We start from the raw sequence: 25,145 nt of genomic DNA, 5'->3' as shown, positions 1-25,145 counted from the left end.
AACCAGGACCTGGAGGCCGCTTTAAGATGTGTGTGTGCACGTAACCTGTCCTCCTGGAGTGTTCAGCTGCCTTGGGTGGAGTATGCTCATAACAGTCTCTCCACATCTGCTACTGGTATGTCGCCATTCATGGTAATGTATGGTTTTCAACCCCCTTTGTTCCCTTCCCAGGAGGATGAGGTGTCCGTCCCTTCTATACAGGAACACTTGCGACGGGTTCGCAGAGTGTGGCGGGAGGCTCGGGCTGCTTTAGTTAGGTCCGCTGCCAGGAACCGACGGTTGGCAGACCGTCGGCGTTCGCCCGCTCCTAATAATCAGCCTGGGCAGATGGTGTGGTTATCCACCAGGGACCTGCCTTTGCAGGTAGACTCCCGAAAGCTGGCTCCTCGTTTCATTGGTCCTTTTCCAGTGGTCAGAATCATTAATCCCTCGGCTGTGCGCCTTAAGCTCCCAGACTCCCTTAAGGTACACCCCACATTTCATGTATCCCTCTTAAAGCCAGTCACTTCTTGTGCACATGACCCTCCAGCTGAACCTCCTCCTCCCCCCCGGTTGTGGATGGCCATCCTGCTTACTCCGTTAGTCAGATTCTGAATGTCAGACGTCGTGGCAGGGGTTTCCAGTTTTTGGTTGACTGGGAGGGTTATGGGCCGGAGGAGCGTTCTTGGGTTCCACGTCGGTTTATTCTGGACCACTCACTCATCACCGACTTCTACAGAGCCCACCCTAACAAGCCTGGTGGGCCACCTAAAGGCGGTCGTCGGAGGGGGGGGGTACTGTCACAGCCACAGCTGTGACACCTGGTTCTTAAGTCACCTGTGTTCCATCTTCCTTTGATTGCCCCGTTAGTTTAAATATCTGGTCTTCTCTGCCATTCTTCGCTCGTGTGTTAATGTATTTGTTATGCCTGTTTGGTTCACGACCTGGATCCTGACCTTTAGTGTTTTGTGGATTATTTTCTGTTCTTGGATTACCTTGTTTTTTTTGTTCCGGTTCTGCAGGCCGACTTCCCTGCTCACTAGGCCACGTTTTTCCTCTGTGTGAGATCTTGTGTTATCCAATAAACTTTTGTTTGAACTAAGAGTTCTTGTTCTCCTTACTCTGTGACCGCACCGGGGCCCGCACTTCATTACGGTGTGACAATTTCGTAGTTGCATCTCCATCTCTGCCACCCTCTTTTCTGTGATCTGCATCTTATCAAAGGCATCAAGCTTCTGCTGAGCTTCCGTTTGCAGTTGCATCTCCAATTCGGCTACCCTCTTCTCCGTTATCTGCAGTTTCTCCAAGGCTTCCATCTTCTGCCGATCTTCAGTTTGTAGATGTACCGCCAGCTCCTCTAATCTCAGCTCTGTTCTTTGTGTTTTCTCAAAGGCTTCCTGCTTCTCTTTAGCCCCTGTTTGAAGCTGATCCTGCAGCTCTACCACTTTACCATCTAACATTGCTAACTTTTTCATGGCCTCCTCTTTCTGTTGTCTCTCGACTTCTAGCTGCAACTCCAGGGTGGACACTTTCTCTGAAACCTCACACATTAAATCAGGAGAGGCAAAATCTCTGGGGAAAAAGGACAAAAAACAAAACAAAAAAAACGTGAGTGTGTGATACTCCATGTTCAAAGTTTTCTTCTACATGCATTCTTCCCATTTTCAAGTTAGTAACTACGTACTCAGTGTGGAACATATCCACAGCCACTAACAACAGAATGGCACGCAACTGACAGCAGAAATGCATGCATCATTTAAGAGTTTATAACAGAGAACCTACGTACCCAGTTCTATCTTACTTTGATCGGCAGATTCATTTGAAAATATAATCCATGTAGTGAAACTTCAAGTATAACTTGGGTTTCACAATGCAAGGTTCTCGAGTGTGAGCATTTTGAAGTTATACTTCTATAGTTCTATTTCCTAAAGCAAACGTGGCAACACTTGTGTGTATACAATACTTTTCACCCCACAGTGTTTCCTGAGTTTTATTACAGGAATACAATGAGATGGTCCATTTACCCCAGATGGCGCAACATAACCTCTGACCTGGGTCATTTTATCCCTAACCTGTGGGGAAAATTAAGCCACGTGCTCATTTTATATGAAGCTTTACAATTAATCCATGCCGAATATCTAAATTGGTAAGACACATCCTAAATTTGATTAGAGGATTTAACTTTACTTGTGCCTCACTTTCTTTTACCCAGACGACCAAATAAACTAAAAACAAATGTTTCCTCTTACACCTCTCTCCATAATATAGCTGTCATACATACGTCTCCAGGAATACTCATGAAGTAACAGAAATTCACCTGTCTCCAAAGCTTCGAACAGTAACAGAGCTCCCAGATATCTCCATTTCATCCGACAGCTCATCAGGAATCCCCCATTGAGAGTCAAAAATCTCATCTGTTAAGATACAGCCTGCATATATTTTTGGAACAAATTATGGAATAGTGTAGTTTGGGCATTTGTTTTTTTTTTTCCAGTTACCTTCAGCCAGCCCCATTGAACAGGAGTTTGCCATCCTCTTCCTGAAAGTTTCTACTAAGCTGAGGTCAGACATACCATCATCACAGGCAGATGGATGGGCAAGTCTTAGCATCTTCCCTCCCCATGTAACCCTGCGTTTAGGCATCTTACAACAAAACAAGGCTCATTACCATTCTGAAAGCAAACAGAAGAAAGTCCTCCGATGACCACTTTATTGCTCTCATAGTTACCTTTGGAACAGGGACCTGATTTGAACTTGTGACAAGGAGCTTGGTCAGGTTTCTGATCCTGTCTTCTTGTTCTCTTTGGAGCTGACCTTTTTCTTGAAGCAGCTGGGCTAGAACCTCCTTTTCAGTAACTGTGGTCTGCGTTGATGAAGAAACCTGTAAAAGTTTCAAAGTCGCTGTGATGAAATTACCACACACAGACCACAGAGAACATGACTGAAGACAGAGTGATGACACTTGCCTCATTAAGACGTCGCTTTAGATATTCAATTTCATTGCGATATCTTTTGAGCAAAGCTCCATCATCTGACACTTCTGTTACATGCGGGTCATTCTTCATTTTCTTTGCAGTGCTGGCAAACTTAAAAAAAAAAAAAAAAAAGAATGTGGATCATCATGGAATTTGATTGGATTTACTTCATATTTTTTGCTATAATTGTTTAAATTTCACTTCCATCCACCTCGAACAGCAACAGTAAAATGTCTCTTTAAAATGTACTGAGCAAAGCAAACTGTAGAAAATTTACTATCCCATTTAATATTAAAGAAATAAGCATAAAAAGTTTAAGGTAGAGTTGGTAGGAAAAAACAAAAGTGCATTTTTCCAAACCTGCAAAGTGCTAAGGGTCTCCTCAAGAGTGACGGGGGTGATGGTGCAGATGATGAGAGTTTTAGCATTCCCACCCAAGGATTTCTGCAAGATGCAGGTTAGCTTGCTGTCCCTGTAGTTTATGAAACCCCTAAAGAGAAAGAACAATATTCTAATATTATTATGCATGCATACACACACAGATAGCAGTTTCTATGCGACGGCTTTATCGGCAGCAAGTCTGTGCAGCTCTGAAGTTTGCTCATCGCTTCTATAATTTTAGTTTTAGTCTACTTACTTCTGGCTTTCATCAGTTAGTTTCTTGATCACCTGGCCGAGTGTAAACAAACTATTGATATTGCAACCTTCTTTTAAACGTGCACCTACGATATAAAAAGAAAGGACTGTAAACTACAGAGTCTGTTCAATAAAATTACAGTATAAGGTCCAAACAACCATGCATCACATGTCCCATAAACCAAAATATATTCAACAGGTTCAACTCTACTTTACCTTCAGCTCCTGTTTGACTTGCTCTCTCAGATCCCGCTAGATCCACTAAATTCTAAAAGACCAACGGCAAAAGACTAAATAATTATAATACAAAAGAAATGGTACTAATGACAAAATAGTGAACGAAGTAAAAATAAATAGAGAAAAAAAAAGCAAATAACAATGGGAAGTAACTTACTAAATTAGACACAATAATGGCGCCATCTGCGTCGTCACCCGACTCAGGGTCGCTCCTTTCTCGGCTCTCCAAGATCTAGGGAAATTAAATAAAAAAATGTAACAAAAAAGAACAATTTTTAATTGTTTATCATTAATAATGAAAAAGTAATCCCTTTGATTCCTTGCTGTTAGAGACAGCATATAGACAGGATCCTTACCATACGAAATATGGCGTGTGAGCGGCTGCTTCGCTCGTTCATTTTAGTCTTTCCATAATGACGGTTCTCTATTGAAGCATAGTTTTCAGATTTTTATTTAGGATCAGCTATAAATACCGTGAAGGAATTTCTCATGAAAACTATCAGATCTTACTTTCTCCTTTACGAATCCAGGCAAGAGCTTGTGGAAGAGATGTAACCAGTTCTTCAGTCAGATCAGCCACGTAGATATTTTTCTGCAAACAGTAATTGTCAACACATAACGATCATGCAAAACACCAAAGCACATTTCACAGGGTTCAGTCGTTCCAAGAATTTAAGAAGAAGAAGAAAAAAAATGTACCAAAAGCATTCATTGTCTCATTTTATCTTTTTTTTTTTCCCTTGGCAAAACTGATGAGTCCACCCCCGCATACTTGCCCACCTGTGGTCATTAATGAACAGATTATTGTAGTTCTTTACTAATAACACCTATATTTATAGATTTTTTTTTTAAAACAAAAATCATGGCACATTTTCACAGGCAGAGCGGGAAACCGTTGCCCACCCACAATTTTTCTGGTAGAAAAATACAACATTTCTATTTTCTTGCCCTTTATCATTGTAGAAATTGTTAATAGAGGGTGTAATACCGGATATGTCACTGTGAAGCAGAGAATCTGTACCCCAGACAATTAACCGATAGCGGTGACTTTACATCAACATTATCTACTGAAAGAAATGAAGGTACAAAAACACTGTACTTCTTAAACAAGCTTTGGTCCTTCAAAGTCTGCAAAAACATGTTTCATATGGTCCTCCAAGTCTGTGTTGGAAATTTTACATCAGGATAAATAAAGTTGTTTTTTTTCTCATTTTATTTCATAAATCTTTTTAAAAGCAGAGTTAGCAACAGCAGAAAGCACCACGAACTGGTGCAAAAATGAGCATATCTAGTTTTGGGAGTTATGTTTCCAGTTCCTGCTCATCAGAGCTGTGGCTAACAAATCCCAATGACTACTGTTAGATGTGCATTTTATCACACCATCATTGAGAGTGCACTGGGGGAGTTGCACTACAGACAAAAACTGTAGGCGCCTGGACAAAAATGCCAGTTCTGTGTTAGGTGGAAGACTAAACCTCTCAGTGCTGAGATGGAGCAACGAAGAGGCTCATCTCACTGCGCTGCAGGACTGAGAGGTTCAGGAGGTCCTTTGTCCCCACAGCCATAATCATAATATAATAATTATCATATTATATTATATTATTTGAGCTACTCAACTAATTTGAATTTCCCCCACTGGGGGATGAATAAAGTATTTTTCTATTATATTTCTATTCTAGATCAAACAGATTAAAATCCCTTTCGAGTAACTGAAGAAGAGCTAGGACAAATTAGCTGTAAAGATCCACCATCTGGTGCATTAAAGGAAAACACAAAGACACAATCACAAGAATCATTTAGGCAAACACAAACTGACATAATAAATATATAAATGGTTAGTCATTCGACTCAGAATTGGATACCAATTTTACGCTTTCTCTCAGAAGCAAATGTAGAACACTAAATCCACAAAGATGGGAAAAGGGATTATTCAAAATTACATTAATCATTTCTCGGACTTCCAAGGGTTTTCTCTTCCAGCTATCAACAAGCAGATCAGTTACAGTCTCGTTGTAGATTTCCATGTAAGACACCCTGAGAAGGAACTCCTTCTTTGGAAACTTGAAATAAAAAGTGAAACAATTGTTTACGATAAACAGTGACTACTCAAACTGCAGTATGGAACAAAAATGTTACACAACCCTTACCTTTTTAATGGTTTGGAAGACGTCTTCTAAAGCCAAGGGCATAACTCCAGGGTTGTGTTCACTCCCCATCATGGTGAAGGTCTTCCCAGAAGACGTCTGCCCATAGGCAAATATAGTTCCTTTAAGATAAAAGCCAGATAAAACCAGACAGCCACGGCCCTCTGCACTCATAACTGAGCACAATTCATGTAAAACCTCTACCAAATATTTTGCATGTTCGTGCGCACACACACACACACACCTATGATACAGTTGCTGTGTCGTCCAAACCATCTGTATCTACAGTAATGCTGGTGTTGTTTGTGCTTTTTTTCCCCTCTCAGTTTGTCTACTTGCAGGTGCTCCGGATGGTTCTCCACCTGGTTTCCCCACAGAGGCCGTAGGATCTTTTTTGTTTGGTTTCTACAGGTAAGCAGCTAGTTGCTTGGTTTCGTCCTGTTTTTCCATTGTCTTCTCTGATCATTTCTTTCCATGTTTGTCTTGTTTTACTTTCTTTGCTCTCCCTCTTTCCCTGTCAGGTTCGGCACTATTACATGTAAAGTATTGTAACAAAATAAATAAATAAGCAGAACTTGGGAATCCAGCTGAGCTTTACATTCATAAAGGTTCCCTTGGCAAAGCAAATGTGTTTGGCATAAAACGGTATTCAGATTACAATTCTACTGCCATAATGCTGGACAGGACAAGGAAAAGGTAAAAAAAAGAAGAAAGAAGCTGAAACCAGGAGAATAAATAGGATGCTGTCCACTTAACCATCCAAAGTATATGTTCAGTGACAAGGTAATAAGATGACATGCAAATAGATCTGAAAGCAGACCACAGCAATTTCCCAGACTAGGAACCAGTGACCATCACAGGAGCAGATATCCAAGAGAGAGTCAAGTATGAAGAGCTGGACATGATACACACCTACTGGCTAAAGAAACTAACTACACTTCATGAATGCCTCGGAGCACAAATGAACACGCTGCTAATGGATGGGACACACCCAGACTGGTCAACCCAAGGATGGACAGTTTGGGTCATAAAAGCTCCCCAGAAGGGAGCAGTTCCATCCAACTACAGTCCAATAGCCCGCCTCTGTAAAACATGGAAGCTCCTGTCAGGCATCATAGCAGATAAGATGAGCAGGCAATGAGCCAGGCCCAGAGGGGATTGGACGCAACACTAGGGGGGCTAACCACTAGCTACTGATTGATCATGAGTGACAGTTCGGTAGGACATACAAATCAAATAAGAAGATGAATCAAATAATAAATATTGCATCATCATAATTTCCTTTTGGGGTAATCAACATTTTTTTCTATTTTATTTTCACTCAGGGGAAAGGTTTGCAAGCTCCTGCCACTTTTTTTTTTTTTTTTTTTCACATTAGGGATGCCGTCTACGTAACACTGTTTTTCTGAGCGCTAGCGCCTTTTTTTTGTTTTTCCCAATGAGCATTAAGTGTATGCGTGGCCGCCTTGAGAAAAAGAGCTACGAAAGGCATATTTTTTCTGGGTGTTCTACCTTTCTGTGTGGCTGCAAAAATCCCAGTTTAAACTTTTCATAAAGACACCCAGTGTCATCACTGCTGCTTTTTTCCCCAGACAACCAATCATATGAGCAGAAACTGTCGCCATGGTAACCAAAAACAAAAAAAGAGAGAAACTTGTTCTTGTTTTTGAGTGGAGGACAGAAAAATAAAATGAATGTAGAGCCCAATTTTGGGAGATCAGTTCAATACTAAGTGATGATAACAGAGGTCCATCAATGTGCTGGCAACAAAGCTCCAACAGTCTCCATGACCTGCAGTTTGTCTGGCAGGTGCCAGCTGAGCAACATCTCTGGAAGTTTGTTGTGTTCTGGCATCACGATCATAACAGAGACTCACTCAAATATAAGCCCAGAATCAGACTCCTTCTCATAATAGATTATCATTGTAGTGATTTTTCAAACAAATTGTTTCTCCCACTGACCTCTTCCTGCACCACAGCTATCACAGTGCCTTGAGACAAGCTCATACAATTGTCGGTATAGAGTCACTCACGGTGAATTAAGAAATGTTTAGTTAAACATATTCAGGCAAATTATTTTTAAACTATTCAAAGCAAAGGTGTAAACTAATGTTAAATGTGTAAACAATAGTTAAAGTGGAGATGTGTTGTCATAGAAACCAATGGAAGGTTCTCTGCTGCATCAGAGAACCTTTATAGCGACTCGCTGGTAGGAAGAACTTCCACGCACCCTACCAACACTACCCTGCAGCAGAGAAATATTATGTGGACACTTATTCTACAGCTGACATAAAACAGACGTCGGAAAGCAAGTTGACAGGAGTGCCAATAAATAAAAATATTCTTCAGTGTCACACTTTGCATATACTGAATAGAACTGTATCATGTTGTGGTACCAAGCTCTTGTCAGAGAAAGGACAAAATTTGGTGCTCAAGTAGTTAATACTCAGTCTGGACACTAGATTCAGCTGGTGGGCAAAGTCTAGCAGAAAGACTACAATGTGATGGTGTTGTTTAAATTTTCAGAGTAGCACACAAAGTAGTGACACAGCAAAACTAAATTGTAAAAGGAAATTGAAACCGGCAAATGCAAACCCAACATGAAACGCACACACAACTGAGAAAAGGCTGAAGGCAATACAGATATCAAAACCCCAAATCAGTTGAGGTAGATCAGGAATGTCCAAAGTCGGTCCTCGAGGGCCGCTGTCCTTCAGGTTTTAGATGTTTCCCTGCTTCAGCACATCTGAGTCAGATCATTGCATCATTAGCAGGCTTGTGCAGAACTTAATATTTTGCAGAGATCCATTTCATCTGAATCAGGTGTGTAGGAGCAGGGAAACCTCTAAATCCTGCAGGATAGCGGCCCTCGAGGACCGACTCTGGACATCTCTGAGGTAGATGGTCACCCTTCCTGAGGCTGGTTACAGCTTGAGGTTTCCACTGTTGCCTCAGATGGGGGATTGGATCGATGAGAAGTTTCAAAGAGATCAGTTTGTTTCCTTGGCTTGATAACTTTTTTTAATTAGCATTATATGAATTGGACTACTTTTGTTTTTTATGAAGTTGATTTTATTGGGTTGGAACTGGATTTCACACATCTGTAGATAAAATCTAATATGAGTGAATGTTGAAAAGGACACTGAGAAAAACCACAAGCACTACAGAAACTTTTGGAAGTCACAGAAGAACCCATTTTTCGAATAATTTAATTTCCCTATATTTTGCACAATTTTCTTATCACACTAATAGTTTAAGTTATTAATCTTAATATTTCATAAATTTTCTGATTCATGACATGTCTATCTTTTTTGTGGCAGGTCTATCTTTCATACTCAGTAACCTGATACTTATCAATCAGAAAAACATTTCTAGCAGCAGCTAAAGTGATTGGATGGAACGTCACATTAAGGTAAGCATCCGTCTTATCTTTCTTGTCATTATGGAGCAGGTGGTGGAGAGGTGCACAGGGGCTAAAGTTCAGGTCATTCTGCACAACAAAAGACATTCTCTGTATAGCCTTTTTGCTTGGCAGAGAAGCAACAGCGGCAGGAGGCTCAACTCGCTGCGTTGCCAGACAGAACGGTTCAGGAGGTCTTTTGTCCCCACAGCCATCAGGCTTTTTAATAACCTCCAGTAATACCTGGTTATGTTCATTTTATTAGCTAGTTTTTATTTATTCATCACTATGACACACTTTTACTATTTTTGGGTTCTTGCTGCATCTGCTCTGTGCATCGTTGTTATGCCGTTATAATTCTGATTCTGTTGATCTGTTTTATATACATTTTTAATGTTGAATATTTTTTATGGGTGGATGTGTGTATGGATGAGCTAGGTGACAACTGAATTTCCCCAAGCGGATAAATAAAGTTATCCATCTATTACATACCATTGTATCCTTCAACAGTGGAGACAACTATAGGCTTTGCAATAGCCTGGTAGAGCTGATTGGTTGTTTCTTCAGCAGTGAACACACGGTCTGCAAACGAGAGGGAAAAGATTGAACAACAAAATATGTCAAAAGTACCACAAAAAAGACACTATAAATATGTCCTAATGTTACACATGCTGCCATACATACCAAAGCTAAAGCTCTTGCTGGAATTTCCATTATCTATCTGATTAATTGATTTCTCATCAGCTTTTCAAAACAACTGGACTGGTTGTGCCTTCTCAGATCCTGCTCTTTCTTCCCTGCAAAGTAAAAGAAAGAAAAAAAGATATATTCATATGTTCAAGATATAAGAAAAATGTTTGCCCCAATCTTTCATTGGAAGCCCAAGAACAAGCTGGAGAAATCTTAAGTTAAACAAAGTATTTATTAGTGATCACATGTGAAGTATATGTCAGCGCTGGACTCGGAGTGACAGAGCTCCTGTAGGAAATCCGTCAGCCTGAGTACCGATTTCCCGAAACATTTATCAGCTTTATCTCACAGAGGTTGTACTCACACTTGACAGAGTATAATTGGCCAGTTTTTAGTGGAATGAGCAGGCCAGCCACCGTCTTCATCATGTTCTTTGGATGTGATAAAAAAAAATGTGTGTGTGTGAGTGTTGTTTTAGGCGTGTACCAGTCTGACAAGACAGAGAAGCTTCATCTGACCCAGTAATTTAGTCTAGTTATGCTATCTTAAAGTCTTGGACCATTTAAGGTCATCTATTGTGTAGTATGAGCAGAGTGGAAAGTACAAACTAGGAACATAGGTTATTTAGTAAAATAAAAAATATGAATACATAATACCTAATTACAAAGACAATTATAAATATAGCTGCAAGCAGCGATGGTGGGGTCTAGCAGAACAGCAGGTAAGCCTGTGGCTGCTCAGGAAGGCATCATGAGTCCATAGACCAAGTTTGAGATGAACTCGTCTTCATCCAGGGATTCCAACGGTACCTCATTTGTCCAATTTGAACCAACGGCTCTAAAGCTATGAGCAAAATGCAGTTTTGCTACTTATAGCGCCCCCTCTGGGTGGAGGTTCAGACTTCTTGGGCCTCTTAAACACTTGGTCATGAGTCTGTGTTATAAGTTTGATGTCAAAAGATCAAATTGTTGCTGAGATATGGCCTCACGTCCTCTTTGGCGCGTCATCGCTGACTTTGATTGGCTGCAATGGGCAAACGGAATCGAATTAAAAAATACCACTTGAAAGCTCTTGTGAGGCTTGGTCTGAAGATTCTATGTGTCAAGTCCCGTAGAAATCAGACAATCTGGGTGACCTGTAGTGCGTTTTGAAGGTTTTTGATATAATTCAAAATGGCGGACAATCCAAGATGGCGCGAATGACGTCATAGGGTGGGTTGACCTCGGCTATATCCAGGGATTACAACGGTCCCTCATTTGTGAAATTTGGACAAACGAGTCCAAAGATATGAGCAAAAATGCATTTTTGCTAAATATAGCGCCACCTATAGGTCAAAGATCACCATAATTCTTTGGCCTCTTAGAGAACGAGTCTTGAGTCTCTGGTAGAAGTTTGATGTCAAAAGACCAACCGGTTGCTGAGATATGGCCTCACGTTCTTTTTGGCGTTGTCGCCGTTAACTTTGATTGATTATATTGGGTGAACAAAGTCGAAATTGAAAAATCCGCTTCGTAACTTTTGTCCAAAGATACTGTGTGCCAATTTTCATGAGAATTGGTCAAAATTTGTGACCTGTGAAACTTTAAGGTTTTCAACTAAATTCAAGATGGCGGAAAATCTAGTCAGACGTCAACGAGTGGACCAACGAGTCAAAAGTTATTTAGCTAAATGTGCTTCAAACTTTGACATGTTGGTGGCGATAGAGAGTTTAGATTTTGGGCACCAAATTTGTTGAGTTTGCTAATGGGTTTGTCCTAAAAATAAGGGCCAAATTTTACAAGTTTTTACCATTGCGTTAATGGGGCTGCCATAGACTTCAATTGCAGCGGAAAGTAGATCAATAATAATAATAATAGGAAAAGCTACAAAAACAATAGGGTTCTGCAGCTACGCTGCTAGACCCCTAACAATGTTTAGCAGACGATCTGAATAGCATCTTAAGGAACTATAGTTTAACATTGCTTTGTGGGAATAATTTGTCTAACTTTTTTAACCAATACTTCACTATTTAATGGAAAACAGCTAGGAAGCATTAATTTATAAAAACATTTAATAATTAGGGTATGAATTAAGCATCCTCTCAGCATTTGCAAACTTGAATTAACAAAAGATGCGAAAAATCCTTTGCTATGCTAATGTTAGATAGCATTAGCTTGTGGTAACGTACGTAGCTATTGAAATTTAAACTTCAGCAGCTAAAAACTTACCTTGCAACGAGTGGACGAACTCGAACACAAACTTTTACAGCTGATTCGTCTGTCATTGTCTTTATGGCAATGATCTAACATAGTTAGAATGGCTCCTTATCAGGTCATTGCAGAGCTTGATGAGCATTTGAATCAGGTGTGGTGGAGGAGGGAAACATTGAAAACATGCAAGGTAGTGGGTCACGAGGACCGGAATTGAAAAACACTGATCTAACAAATAAGAAACCATCAAATAGACGAATATGACTCTTTTTTTAATTATTAGAAACTAAATAGATCCAAAAGACAGCAAAGCCACCGGCGCTCTCTTTCTTTATTTTTGAATGTATGGCACTCTGTTGTGATTGGTTAACGTCATTTGGTGATTTTAACCACTTTCTTCTTCTTCTTCTTTGATATTTAATGGCAGCTGGCATCCTTGGTGTTGCCTATGCCGTCATCTACTGGACTAAATTTCTCTTTTTTTTTCCTTATTTCTTCTTTTCTATATTCTTTTAATTATTCCAGTATTTACCAAGAATCGCATTGTTATTCTCCTCCCTTCTTTAGACTTGGCAGATTCTACTATGTTTTTCAAATTATATTCTGTTATTCCTGCCCTCTGCAGCCCTATCTTCATTATTTCCCTCTCCCTTCCATATCTGGGACATGCTATCAACACATGTTCCACTGTCTCCTTCTCCCCACAGCTACACTGCCCAGTTGGATGCTTCCCCATTATCTTAAGTGTATTATTCAGCTTACAATGACCTATTCTTATCCTACTAATAATGACTTGTTCTGTTCTGTTCTGTCCATAACACCCTGCCTCTCCTGCTACACTTTGTAATTTATATAAATGTCTTCATTTTTCCTGAGTCTTCCAATATTGATTCCACTGATTGTTTATTTCTTTCCATGCTAAACTTTTCCCTTCTGTTTTTGATAATTTTACTTTAATTTCCACCATCTCTTTCTTTACTGCATCCTTAGCAGCTATGTCTGCTTTTTCATTTCCTTTTATTCCTACATGAGCTGGTACCCACATGAACACTATTTCCCTCCCCTGTTGCATTAACCTGGATGTTCATATAAAATTTCCTGATGTGTTTTTGCTGTTCCGCTTTTAATACTTAAGAGTGATGAAAATGAATCGCTACATATAACTATTCTCCTATCCCTCACCCCCTCCATCCATTCTATTGCTAGCAATATTGCACATAATTCTACTGCATATATACTTAAATGATCTGATGTTCTTCTTGAAATTGTCCTATTATAAATGGGAACCACCATTGCTGCTGCTGTTACTCCTGTTGCCTGTTCTTTGGACCCATCTGTATATATATACACACATATTCTCCATATTTTTCCTCCACATAGTTATAAAATTCCTGCACTAGATCTGCTGTTTTATTTCTTTCCTTGATGTTCCACATGTTTAAGTCTAGCATCCATTTTGGTATTACTGTCCACAGAACTGTTGGGCTGAATTCCATATGTTGTATTTTTAGTTGTTCTGCTAAACCCTCACTGACCCACCCAAAACTCGTTTTTTCCTCCTTCCCCTTTTCCCAGCACATCTCCAGAACTGTCTTTGCTGGATGTTCATCTTTGTGTCCTTTTAAATTTATCCAGTCGTTGGCTATGAGCTGTTTTCTTCTGAGCCATAGTGGCATTTCTCCTGCTTCAACCTGTAGTGAACATATTGGTGCTGTTTTTATTGCTCCGAGACAAGTTCTTAATGCTCTGGCTTGGATTATATCTAATTGCGAGAGTACTGATTTTGCTGCCGATCCATATCCCACACAACCGTAATCTATTCTAGACCTTATTAATGCTATGTATATATATTTTAATGCTGTATAATCTAGAATCCATTATCATTCCTAAGAATCGAAAGCTATTTACTCTCTCTAAGTTCTTTCTGTACAAGTTTAACTTTTTATTTTCACTAATTTTCTTTTTTGAGAAGAACATTACTTTACTTTTCTCCACTGAAAATTTAAAACCCCACTCTTCTCCCCATTTCTCCACTTGATCTATCCCTTCCTGTAGTTTCTTAACTATGTGATCTATGTTGCCTCCCCTCTTCCATAATGCCCCATCATCTGCAAACAAAGATCTTCCCATTCCTGCTGGTATACTGTCGAATATATCGTTTATCAATATTGTAAATAACGTTGGACTTATCACACTCCCCTGCGGTGTACCATTCTCTACCACATAGCTCTCTGACACCTCCGACCCTATTTTAACTTGTATAACTCTTTCACTTAAAAAATCCATAGTCCAGTTAAACATGTTTCCCTAAATTCCCATTCAATGCATTTTAATTAGCAATCCCTCTCTCCGCAACATGTCATATGCCTTTTCCACATCAAAAAACACGCAGAGAAGACCAAAGAGAGAGACTATGACGTACAGTCCCAATGCTTTGATGGCTGATTGTTGGGTGGATGTTAGGGAGCCCTAAAAGCCTAAAGTAATGCATCAATGCAGTTTCATTCCTCATGATTTAAATTCACTTGGACACACTTTTATTCACACATTTGTTTTCTTCAACGTTTTCTGTCATTTGGTGGAGAACAAAATCTGATCTGTTATAAGCTTCATTTTTGAGTTATGAGCAGGAACTTTCTTAATTGATCAATTGTTCAATTTAATGTGACTTTATGGTAATAAATGATATTTTGTTGGTCTTGAAATAGATTTTTTCAGAGGGGATATATGTTATTCCTCCAGTGAGTTCTGTGTCTCTTCCCAATTGGACGTGCCCAGAAAACCTCAAAAAGTAGGCAACTGGGAGGCATTCCGATTAGATGCCCACACACCTTCGATGCAGATAAATAGCTACTTTACTCAAACTTACCTCCAGATGTATGAGCGCCACAACCTATCTGGAAGACTAAGGGGGGTTGAGTCTCGTGCCGTACTGCAGCGTCATGCTTGACCCATTCTTAATACTCAAATGATACACAAAGTTCAAACTGAGGATTGTGTTTATCTGTTTTTGTTTTTTAGGGAACTCAGCTGGAGCTGTTTCTCCTGGGTCTGAAAGAGATGGAGGGGAATGCAAAGGAGGACAAGAGTTGGAAGAGATGAAAAATGACTCAAAAGAAAGTTCAGATAAAACATCTGCTCTAACTGGATTTACTTTTCTTGGAGGATTTGAGAGCAAACCTGTTCAAAAGGTACATTGATGGTTAAAAACAGGGCCAGTAGTCACCAGAAAAAGAACCATCTCTCCATACATTTTTGTTTCCTCTGTTCACAGGTAAACGCAGTCCTGCCTCAGTGGCTCACTGAGCCTGATGTGATTCAGAGAGACATTAAAAGCAACCTCGTTCCTGTTAAAAATGTGTCAGGGATTTGTGCTCAGCTCCTTAAAAGACTGCAAGATAATGGCATTCAACACTTCTTTCCAGGTGATGAAACATTGTATTTGTATACACATTTTTTGAAGTTGTGAAACCCAAAGATGTAAATATGGTAACTTGACAAACTTTGACAAAATGCTGTTATTTGAAATTGTTTGAGAACATTTTGATGTTTTGAGGATGCACGAGTATAGAGGTTTGAATAATTTTCTTTTGTTTCACAGTGCAAGTTGAAGTCATTCCAGCCATATTGGAAGGTGCACAGTATGGACTGCTGATTGGTGAAGGTGGCTACAGACCCAGAGACATCTGCGTGTCTGCACCAACAGGCAGTGGCAAGACTCTTTCCTTCGTCTTGCCTGTCATACAGGTTAGCTGCCGCCATCTCCGTCAAATAACATTGAGAAAGTAATGTGCAGGCTCTGGTGCATGTGTGTAAATAGTATAAATTGTTCACTGCCAGGTATTAATGGAGCGAGTGGTGTGTGAAGTCCGGGCTTTGGCCATGTTGCCAACCTAAGAACCAAGATCTTAACCATTTGTTCAAAGACATTTGAAAGAACTTTACTCTAAATTTCTTTAGCTTTGCTGACATTTTTTCTTGTACAAGTTTACAAAGTGTTTGCATCATATGCTGAAGGAACTACATTAAAAGTGGTGATGCTAGCTGGTCAGAAGTCCTTTGCTGCAGAGCAGGCTTCACTCTCAGAGCACAGGTGAGGGCAAAAGCTGTAATACTGGAAAGGTCAGAGAGCTGCAACAGTTTTAGGGAGATAAAGCTTATTTAGTTACTCACAAAGCATATGCATGCTGATCTTAGACAAAAAGTAAGGGTCCAAAAAAATCTTGCAGTTCAATGCTTTTTATCAAGCCCAAGCACCGAAGGTGGTGCTGAGGCCTTATGTATCTGTCGTGTTTATTGTTAGGCCTGAACACGAAAGGCTCATTTTATCTGTAGTGTTTATTAATTTTCTTCATCTTCTTCTGTTCCTAAATGAATTGCTCTTTTGGGGGCCTGAACACGCTCAAAAACTCAACTCCTGGAATTTCATGAAACTTTGAGATCGTATAGATTATGTCAAGACCAACAAATCCAACAGGAAGTTGGCCATTTTGATTCAAAGATGCCATTTTGGCACCTCAGATTTTACTGAACTCCTCCTAGAGATTTAATCGGAGATGCCTGAAGCTTGGTTCATATGGTCATAAGCTATGTGTGATTAAATGAATTATCAAAAGCCTGAGTTTTCGTGAGTGGGAGTGGGTGTGGCGGCCCCTCAAACTTTCCTGTTTCAACATGAAACAGGCTTGTATCTTGTGGTACTGCTGTTGTTCTGTGTTTTGCACTTCAAGAGCGAAAATAACAGACAGAAAGATGAAAAATGACTGGTTTCGTTGTAGCTAAACACTACAAGTAACTGCTTTGGTGATTAATATTAGTTTAACAGTTTTTCCCCAATTGTTTTTTTCTTTTTATTGTCACTCAAGTTGACATTATGTAAATTTTTGCTGCTGTGACAGGATCAGGATGTGGTGCAGTATTCACTGTTGAAGGACTGGACACACATGGACACAGGCTGAGCTGTTTTTGTAACTGATTTATTTTCCAGAGGGAGCGTGAGGCACAGTACAGCAGACATAGTTGTGGCTGCTCCTGGTTGACTGGTTGATCACATCAACAAAAATTCTGACTTGTGCCTGGAACATCTGAGGTTTCTTGTGAGTTCTTAAAAGCCATCTAACTGAAATGTAGGAGATAATAAACAACACTGAAATCTACTGTCCACCAGTCCTGGCTCAGCCAGGTATTAAAGGCGGTATTTAGTTCAGGAGGTGAACCAGAAGCCATGACCATCTTCAGGAGGAGAGAGCCAAAAAATGTCACAGCTGCTAGGTGAGTCAGAGGGCCTCTGGAGGCCTCAGTGAGCATATTTACATGAAACTAAAAAACAAACGCATTATTTTCTTCGTGAAACCAAGATTTGATTTTTAAATGCATGTAATCATATTAGTGTAACCAAAATGATACAAAACCAAAGCTCTCAGAGGCTGACTAACACGCGCAGATTGTGTGGTTGGGTATTGAATCAATCCTGCCTGTACACACTTCACATGATTGAAATAGACCAAGGCATCTGGCTCGCTTGGCTGGGGATTGAGAGGACCAGAAAGAGGGAACAATAAGCTCCATAACACCAGACCACGGATACCTGCTGAGAAAAAGAAGCATTTAATGAGTGTGTACATGCAGAGCAAAAGAGAGCAGAGTGAGGAGAGGTGCATCATGAGATTATAGTTTCCCCAGCAGTCCAGGCCTATAGTAGCGTAACTATGCCATCCCCAACTATAAGATTTACCAAATACAAAATTATAAGGCGGCTGCACTGTGGTGTGGTGGTTAGCACCGTTGCCTCACAGCGAGAGGTTCAACTCTCCCAGCTGTGTGGAGTTTGCATGTTCTCCCCGTGTATGCGTGGGTTCTCTCCAGGTACTCTGGCTTCCTCCCACCGTCCAAAAATTAGGTTAATTAATTAGGTTAATTGTCTCTAAAATTAAGCGTGTGTATGCTTGTTTGTCTCTGTGTGGCCCTGTGATGAACTGACGACCTGTCCAGGGTGTACCGATGACCCGCTGGGATAAGCTCCAACCCCCAACCGACGGATTAAGCGGGTACAGTAAATGGATGGATTAGGCCTAATCTTAAAGGTAGAGAGAGTGTCTGCCTCCTGGACTGGCAGCTGGCTCCACAGAGAGGGGCCTGATAACTGAAGGGAGATAGAAACTCTGGGATTCACCTGAGATGGCAGCCTAAAATGCACTCTCTTCCAGCAGAACTCGAAAACAGCCTGCTGAGTGTAAAGTTAAAACAATTTGATACTGAAATTTGTTAGACAGCAAGACAGTGAAAAGCTTTAATGACCGGACAGGTCATTATGTATAGTCATTATTTATCCATAGTTGTCAAACGCATGATAATATGAGACACACCCTCCATATAATAAAAAAAACATACAGCAACATAAGAAAAAAGCAATATTACTAAGAAAAAGCATGCTGAAAAAGCTTTTGACTCTTTGAATTGCCAATACCTCGACAAAGTCCTTAATAAATTTGGCTTCCAAGATGCAAGGATAAAATGTATTAACACCATCTACGATTGCCCACTGCAAGGATTGTCTGAACCCTTCACACTAAAGAGAGGAGTGAGACAGGGTTGCACCTGGTTCCCTCTTATACTTATACTTATACTTATACTTATACCCGACCACAATATATTAGGCAGAGCTACAAAATTAAAGGTATCAAAATGTGCAAAAACGGAACACAAAACAGCATGCGACGTGGACAGTGTTCTAATGTACTTTTTAAAAAAGCCAAAAACAGTCATCCCTCCCAGAAGTTATGAATTCCCTGGAAGAAATTAGCCCATTATCGGTATACAGTCATAGATGAAACAGAAACTCTTGCATACGACCTAGACCTGGCTGAAAAAAAATCCAAAATGCATATCTGCTAAAGTGACGTGAATATCTGGAATACTTGGGGTAGTCCTGTTCAAAAACCCCTTAAGACTATTTCAGAAAAACTGGCATTTTGATGTAGAACATTAAAAAAGATTGAAAGCATTTACAAGCATTAGCTCAAGGACTGGAACAATTAAAATAAATGTTTTGCATAGATTTCTATATCTATTCCAGGGCCTCCCAGTTATAATTTTCCAAAATTATTTCACAGTGGGACAAAATTATATCTAGATTTATATTGCAGGGGGAGAAAAACCTGAATATAATACAGAATGCTACAGTTATAAAGAAAAGGAGGACGGGCCTACCGTGTCTAAGAAACTATTATATCTTATGGCAGGTTGAAGTATTACAGTGTTGATGGAACTCATCTCATGGGGCACAGTGGAAAGTTACAGAATGTGAAACGATGCCTGATGTACATATAAAGGCCATATTGTCAGATAACGTGCATGGCTATATAGATAGGATGGAAAACCCAAGGGTGAAATTGTTTTTTAGGTTGTGGAAAGAAATCCTAAAAGAACACAAACTGGAAAAAGATATTAAGATTCTTAGTTAGGAAGCACATGATTTGGATTTCACACCAAACAAAATGGATGATAGATTTAAATCATGGACAAGAAAAGGCACGACTTTTAATAATATCTACAACTAAGAAACCTGCAGCCAAAACATCATAAAAATAAAAACTGCAGGGAGGCCAGCAAATTTTTATGAAAGCATACAAATTATTAGAGGATTCATAACTCAACTATACAAGTACCTAAACAGTTTGAAAGCCCACTCAACTTTAATAATATATAGATGTATAAAGAACAGGTGGGAGAGAGAAGGAGACCTGTTCATTTCAGATGATGAATGGCATGTCATATGTGACTCCCAGTGGATGTACAAAATCACATTATATGGAGAAAATGTGACTGGAAAAATGTTGCCATCACCCCTCATATGAAGGAAAACTGTCAAAACTGTTGCCCAGTGGTGGAGCAAGTGATAGCAAATGTGTTCTGGGAATGTCCAAATATAAGAAATTATTGAAGAGAATTTCACAGGACAGTCCAGATTATTTTTAAAACACAGATACCATTTAAATTCAAAGTGGTTTATTTAGGCTATATTCCTCCAGAAGTGAAAGGTATGAAAAAATATTTGTACAATACACCAGCGAAACAGCACTGACCAAGAAATGGATGATGCCTGTTGGACCAACTATAAATGACAGAATAGAGGTTTCAGTTGGGATTTATAAGATGGATAAGTTTACTTTTTATGTAGACCTAAAGACAGAAATTGGGAGAAGTGGGTGCAATGCGCGAAACCTTTAAGACCAGATTTTGTAATGATTGTAAACAGTAACAACACTATATTGCCAAAAGTATTCGCTCATCTGCCTTTACGAATTTATGAACTTGAGTGACATCCCATTCTTAATTCATAAGGTTTAATACATTTAATATATATACAGCTGCTGTTGTGAGCTGCTCGTGTTCAGCTTGGCTGCAGCTTTTTTACACTTCACTGTTTGATCAGCTGTTGTTCTGAGCTGCTCGTGTTCAGCTTGGCTGCAGCTTTTTTACACTTCACTGTTTGATCAGCTGCTGTTGTGAGCTGCTCGTGTTCAGCTTGGCTGCAGCTTTTTTACACCTCACTGTTTGATCAGCTGCTGTTGTGAGCTGCTCGTGTTCAGCTTGGCTGCAGTTTTGTTACACTTCACTGTTTGATCAGCTGCTGTTGTGAGCTGCTCGTGTTCAGCTTGGCTGCAGCTTTGTTACACTTCACTGTTTGATCAGCTGCTGTTGTGAGCTGCTCGTGTTCAGCTTGGCTGCAGCTTTTTTACACCTCACTGTTTGATCAGCTGCTGTTGTGAGCTGCTCATGTTCAGCTTGGCTGCAGCTTTTTTACACTTCACTGTTTGATCAGCTGCTGTTGTGAGCTGCTCGTGTTCAGCTTGGCTGCAGCTTTGTTACACTTCACTGTTTGATCAGCTGCTGTTGTGAGCTGCTCGTGTTCAGCTTGGCTGCAGCTTTTTTACACTTCACTGTTTGATCAGCTGCTGTTGTGAGCTGCTTGTGTTCAGCTTGGGTGCAGCTTTGTTACACTTCACTGTTTGATCAGCTGCTGTTGTGAGCTGCTTGTGTTCAGCTTGGGTGCAGCTTTTTTACACCTTTTTTACACCTCACTGTTTGATCAGCTGCTGTTGTGAGCTGCTCGTGTTCAGCTTGGCTGCAGCTATTTTACACTTCACTGTTTGATCAGCTGCTGTTGTGAGCTGCTCGTGTTCAGCTTGGCTGCAGCTTTTTTACACCTCACTGTTTGATCAGCTGCTGTTGTGAGCTGCTCATGTTCAGCTTGGCTGCAGCTTTTTTACACTTCACTGTTTGATCAGCTGCTGTTGTGAGCTGCTCGTGTTCAGCTTGGCTGCAGTTTTGTTACACTTCACTGTTTGATCAGCTGCTGTTGTGAGCTGCTCGTGTTCAGCTTGGCTGCAGCTTTTTTACACTTCACTGTTTGATCAGCTGCTGTTGTGAGCTGCTTGTGTTCAGCTTGGCTGCAGCTTTGTTACACTTCACTGTTTGATCAGCTGCTATTGTGAGCTGCTCGTGTTCAGCTTGGCTGCAGCTTTTTTACACTTCACTGTTTGATCAGCTGCTGTTGTGAGCTGCTTGTGTTCAGCTTGGGTGCAGTTTTGTTACACTTCACTGTTTGATCAGCTGCTGTTGTGAGCTGCTTGTGTTCAGCTTGGGTGCAGCTTTTTTACACCTTTTTTTACACCTCACTGTTTGATCAGCTGCTGTTGTGAGCTGCTCGTGTTCAGCTTGGCTGCAGCTTTTTTACACCTCACAGTTTGATCAGCTGCTGTTGTGAGCTGCTCGTGTTCAGCTTGGCTGCAGCTTTGTTACACTTCACTGTTTGATCAGCTGCTGTTGTGAGCTGCTCGTGTTCAGCTTGGCTGCACCTTTTTTACACTTCACTGTTTGATCAGCTGCTGTTGTGAGCTGCTCGTGTTCAGCTTGGCTGCAGCTTTTTTACACCTCATTGTTTGATCAGCTGCTGTTGTGAGCTGCTCGTGTTCAGCTTGGCTGCAGCTTTGTTACACTTCACTGTTTGATCAACTGCTGTTGTGAGCTGCTTGTGTTCAGTTTGGCTGCAGCTTTTTTACACTTCACTGTTTGATCAGCTGCTGTTGTGAGCTGTTCGTGTTCAGCTTGGCTGCACCTTTTTTACACTTCACTGTTTGATCAGCTGCTGTTGTGAGCTGCTCGTGTTCAGCTTGGCTGCAGTTTTTTTACACCTCATTGTTTGATCAGCTGCTGTTGTGAGCTGCTCGTGTTCAGCTTGGCTGCAGCTTTGTTACACTTCACTGTTTGATCAACTGCTGTTGTGAGCTGCTTGTGTTCAGTTTGGCTGCAGCTTTTTTACACTTCACTGTTTGATCAGCTGCTGTTGTGAGCTGCTCGTGTTCAGCTTGGCTGCAGCTTTTTTATACTTCACTGTTTGATCAGCTGCTGTTGTGAGTTGCTTGTGTTCAGCTTGGCTGCAGCTTTTTTACACTTCACTGTTTGATCAGCTGCTGTTGTGAGCTGCTCGTGTTCAGCTTGGCTGCAGCTTTTTTACACCTCACAGTTTGATCAGCTGCTGTTGTGAGCTGCTCGTGTTCAGCTTGGCTGCAGCTTTTTTACACCTCACAGTTTGATCAGCTGCTGTTGTGAGCTGCTCGTGTTCAGCTTGGCTGCAGCTTTTTTACACCTCACAGTTTGATCAGCTGCTGTTGTGAGCTGCTCGTGTTCAGCTTGGCTGCAGCTTTTTTACACCTCACAGTTTGATCAGCTGCTGTTGTGAGCTGCTGTTGTAAGCTGTTCGTGTTCAGCTTGGCTGCAGCTTTTTTATACTTCACTGTTTGATCAGCTGCTGTTGTGAGCTGCTTGTGTTCAGCTTGGGTGCAGCTTTTTTACACTTCACTGTTTGATCAGCTGCTGTTGTGAGCTGCTCGTGTTCAGCTTGGCTGCAGCTTTTTTACACCTCACTGTTTGATCAGCTGCTGTTGTGAGCTGCTCGTGTTCAGCTTGGCTGCAGCTTTTTTACACTTCACTGTTTGATCAGCTGCTGTTGTGAGCTGCTTGTGTTCAGCTTGGCTGCATCTTTTTAACACTTCACTGTTTGATCAGCTGCTGTTGTGAACTGCTCGTGTTCAGCTTGGCTGCAGCTTTTTTACACCTCACAGTTTGATCAGCTGCTGTTGTGAGCTGCTCGTGTTCAGCTTGGCTGCAGCTTTGTTACACTTCACTGTTTGATCAGCTGCTGTTGTGAGCTGCTCGTATTCAGCTTGGCTGCACCTTTTTTACACTTCACTGTTTGATCAGCTGCTGTTGTGAGCTGCTCGTGTTCAGCTTGGCTGCAGCTTTTTTACACCTCATTGTTTGATCAGCTGCTGTTGTGAGCTGCTCGTGTTCAGCTTGGCTGCAGCTTTGTTACACTTCACTGTTTGATCAACTGCTGTTGTGAGCTGCTTGTGTTCAGTTTGGCTGCAGCTTTTTTACACTTCACTGTTTGATCAGCTGCTGTTGTGAGCTGTTCGTGTTCAGCTTGGCTGCACCTTTTTTACACTTCACTGTTTGATCAGCTGCTGTTGTGAGCTGCTCGTGTTCAGCTTGGCTGCAGCTTTTTTACACCTCACTGTTTGATCAGCTGCTGTTGTGAGCTGCTCGTGTTCAGCTTGGCTGCAGCTTTTTTACACCTCACAGTTTGATCAGCTGCTGTTGTGAGCTGCTCGTGTTCAGCTTGGCTGCAGCTTTTTTACACCTCACAGTTTGATCAGCTGCTGTTGTGAGCTGCTGTTGTAAGCTGTTCGTGTTCAGCTTGGCTGCAGCTTTTTTATACTTCACTGTTTGATCAGCTGCTGTTGTGAGCTGCTTGTGTTCAGCTTGGGTGCAGCTTTTTTACACTTCACTGTTTGATCAGCTGCTGTTGTGAGCTGCTCGTGTTCAGCTCGGCTGCAGCTTTTTTACACTTCACTGTTTGATCAGCTGCTGTTGTGAGCTGCTTGTGTTCAGCTTGGCTGCATCTTTTTAACACTTCACTGTTTGATCAGCTGCTGTTGTGAGCTGCTTGTGTCTACGCTCGTGTTCAGCTTGGCTGCAGCTTTTTTACGCTTCACTGTTTGCATTTCTGGCAGTTCTCATCAGCACATTAAGTCAGCAGTAAGTTTAAACAACTAATCTTATGTTGAATTTACCAAATACTGCTATGCATGTCTATCCTTTAATGTGGCTTCTGTAGTTTACACATTTGCTGTGTTGAATGTGATACGTATATGTTTGGTCAAACCTAGTCTGATTTTTGTCTTAAAATATTATGGAAAAGCAGCAAGAGGCTAATTTACATGGCCAACATTTTAAATTGCCACTAGATTAATGGAAAGCAGTGCATTTGAAATGGGCTTTAGTCTACCCCTGTTCAGTGGGGGTTGAATCATTTTTGTGTGGTTTGATAGTGTGTTCTTAAGGTGTTAAGGGACAGTTATGATAACTTAAGTTAGGAAGCATAATTACCGATTATCCAGGTCTTATGTCTTTGAGGCATTTAGATTCATTTCTTCGAATATGTGATCAAATTATTAAATGAATGAGTTTATGAAAGGAACTAATTTAATTTGGTTTGATGTAGAAATCCAGCTGTATCCTCTGCATAATAATGGAAGATTTCCATGACCAAATGGAATATTGCCAAAATGAAGACAAGAACTATATCTATGTTAAAAAGATATTTTAAGAAAGAAAAAATACATTTTTGGGAGAAAATTATCATATTTTAAAACAGTTATTAATTTAATATTGTTCAATTATCAATATATTCAATTATCTTTGACTTTAGGATGATAATGATAGTGCTTTTGTCCTTTGGATAGATGACTTGCTATCTATAAAAAAACAACTTGTAAACGTCATTCGAGGTTTGTTTAATAGAATTAAATGATTTAAGCTTTTGTCAGCTT

The 25,145-nt window shown here is 40.5% G+C and overlaps 2 protein-coding genes across 2 annotated transcripts; one reads left to right on the top strand and one right to left on the bottom strand.

The window, feature by feature from the left end:
* Positions 1-3,587: 3,587 nt before the first annotated feature.
* On the bottom strand, positions 3,588-10,077 carry LOC140266802 (uncharacterized). Its single transcript, XM_072361897.1, has 9 exons — positions 10,055-10,077; positions 9,863-9,952; positions 5,975-6,093; positions 5,768-5,887; positions 4,338-4,419; positions 4,184-4,251; positions 3,985-4,059; positions 3,807-3,858; positions 3,588-3,676 (listed from the first exon to the last, which is right to left on the bottom strand). The coding sequence occupies exons 3-9, from the start codon at positions 6,044-6,046 to the stop codon at positions 3,588-3,590; spliced, it is 558 nt and encodes a 185-aa protein (XP_072217998.1). The 5' UTR covers positions 6,047-6,093; positions 9,863-9,952; positions 10,055-10,077.
* A 2,355-nt stretch (positions 10,078-12,432) lies between these two features.
* Positions 12,433-16,146, top strand: LOC140266801 (ATP-dependent RNA helicase DDX51-like). The gene is made up of 5 exons (XM_072361896.1): positions 12,433-12,439; positions 15,271-15,440; positions 15,524-15,674; positions 15,851-15,996; positions 16,090-16,146. The coding sequence occupies exons 1-5, from the start codon at positions 12,433-12,435 to the stop codon at positions 16,144-16,146; spliced, it is 531 nt and encodes a 176-aa protein (XP_072217997.1).
* The last annotated feature ends 8,999 nt before the right edge of the window (positions 16,147-25,145 follow it).

This window comes from Leuresthes tenuis, unplaced genomic scaffold, assembly GCF_036924035.1.
Source record: "Leuresthes tenuis unplaced genomic scaffold, fLeuTen1.0.hap1 SCAF_13, whole genome shotgun sequence".
NCBI classification, from domain to species: domain Eukaryota; kingdom Metazoa; phylum Chordata; class Actinopteri; order Atheriniformes; family Atherinopsidae; genus Leuresthes; species Leuresthes tenuis.
This window is presented reverse-complemented; position numbering and strand designations above follow the sequence as displayed.

What these genes read in the sequence shown, in the direction of transcription:
- LOC140266801 (XM_072361896.1), top strand. An exon ending in AGAGCAAACCTGTTCAAAAG is followed by an intron (nt 15,441 to 15,523) that starts GTACATTGATGG and finishes CTCTGTTCACAG; the next exon opens with GTAAACGCAGTCCTGCCTCA. An exon ending in TCGTCTTGCCTGTCATACAG is followed by an intron (nt 15,997 to 16,089) that starts GTTAGCTGCCGC and finishes GTTCACTGCCAG; the next exon opens with GTATTAATGGAGCGAGTGGT.
- LOC140266802 (XM_072361897.1), bottom strand. Translation starts at nt 6,046, where the DNA reads ATGATGGGGAGTGAACACAACCCTGGAGTTATGCCCTTGGCTTTAGAA. An exon ending in AAGTCCGAGAAATGATTAAT is followed by an intron (nt 4,420 to 5,767) that starts GTAATTTTGAAT and finishes TACTGTTTGCAG; the next exon opens with AAAAATATCTACGTGGCTGA. An exon ending in CACACGCCATATTTCGTATG is followed by an intron (nt 4,060 to 4,183) that starts GTAAGGATCCTG and finishes TAATTTCCCTAG; the next exon opens with ATCTTGGAGAGCCGAGAAAG.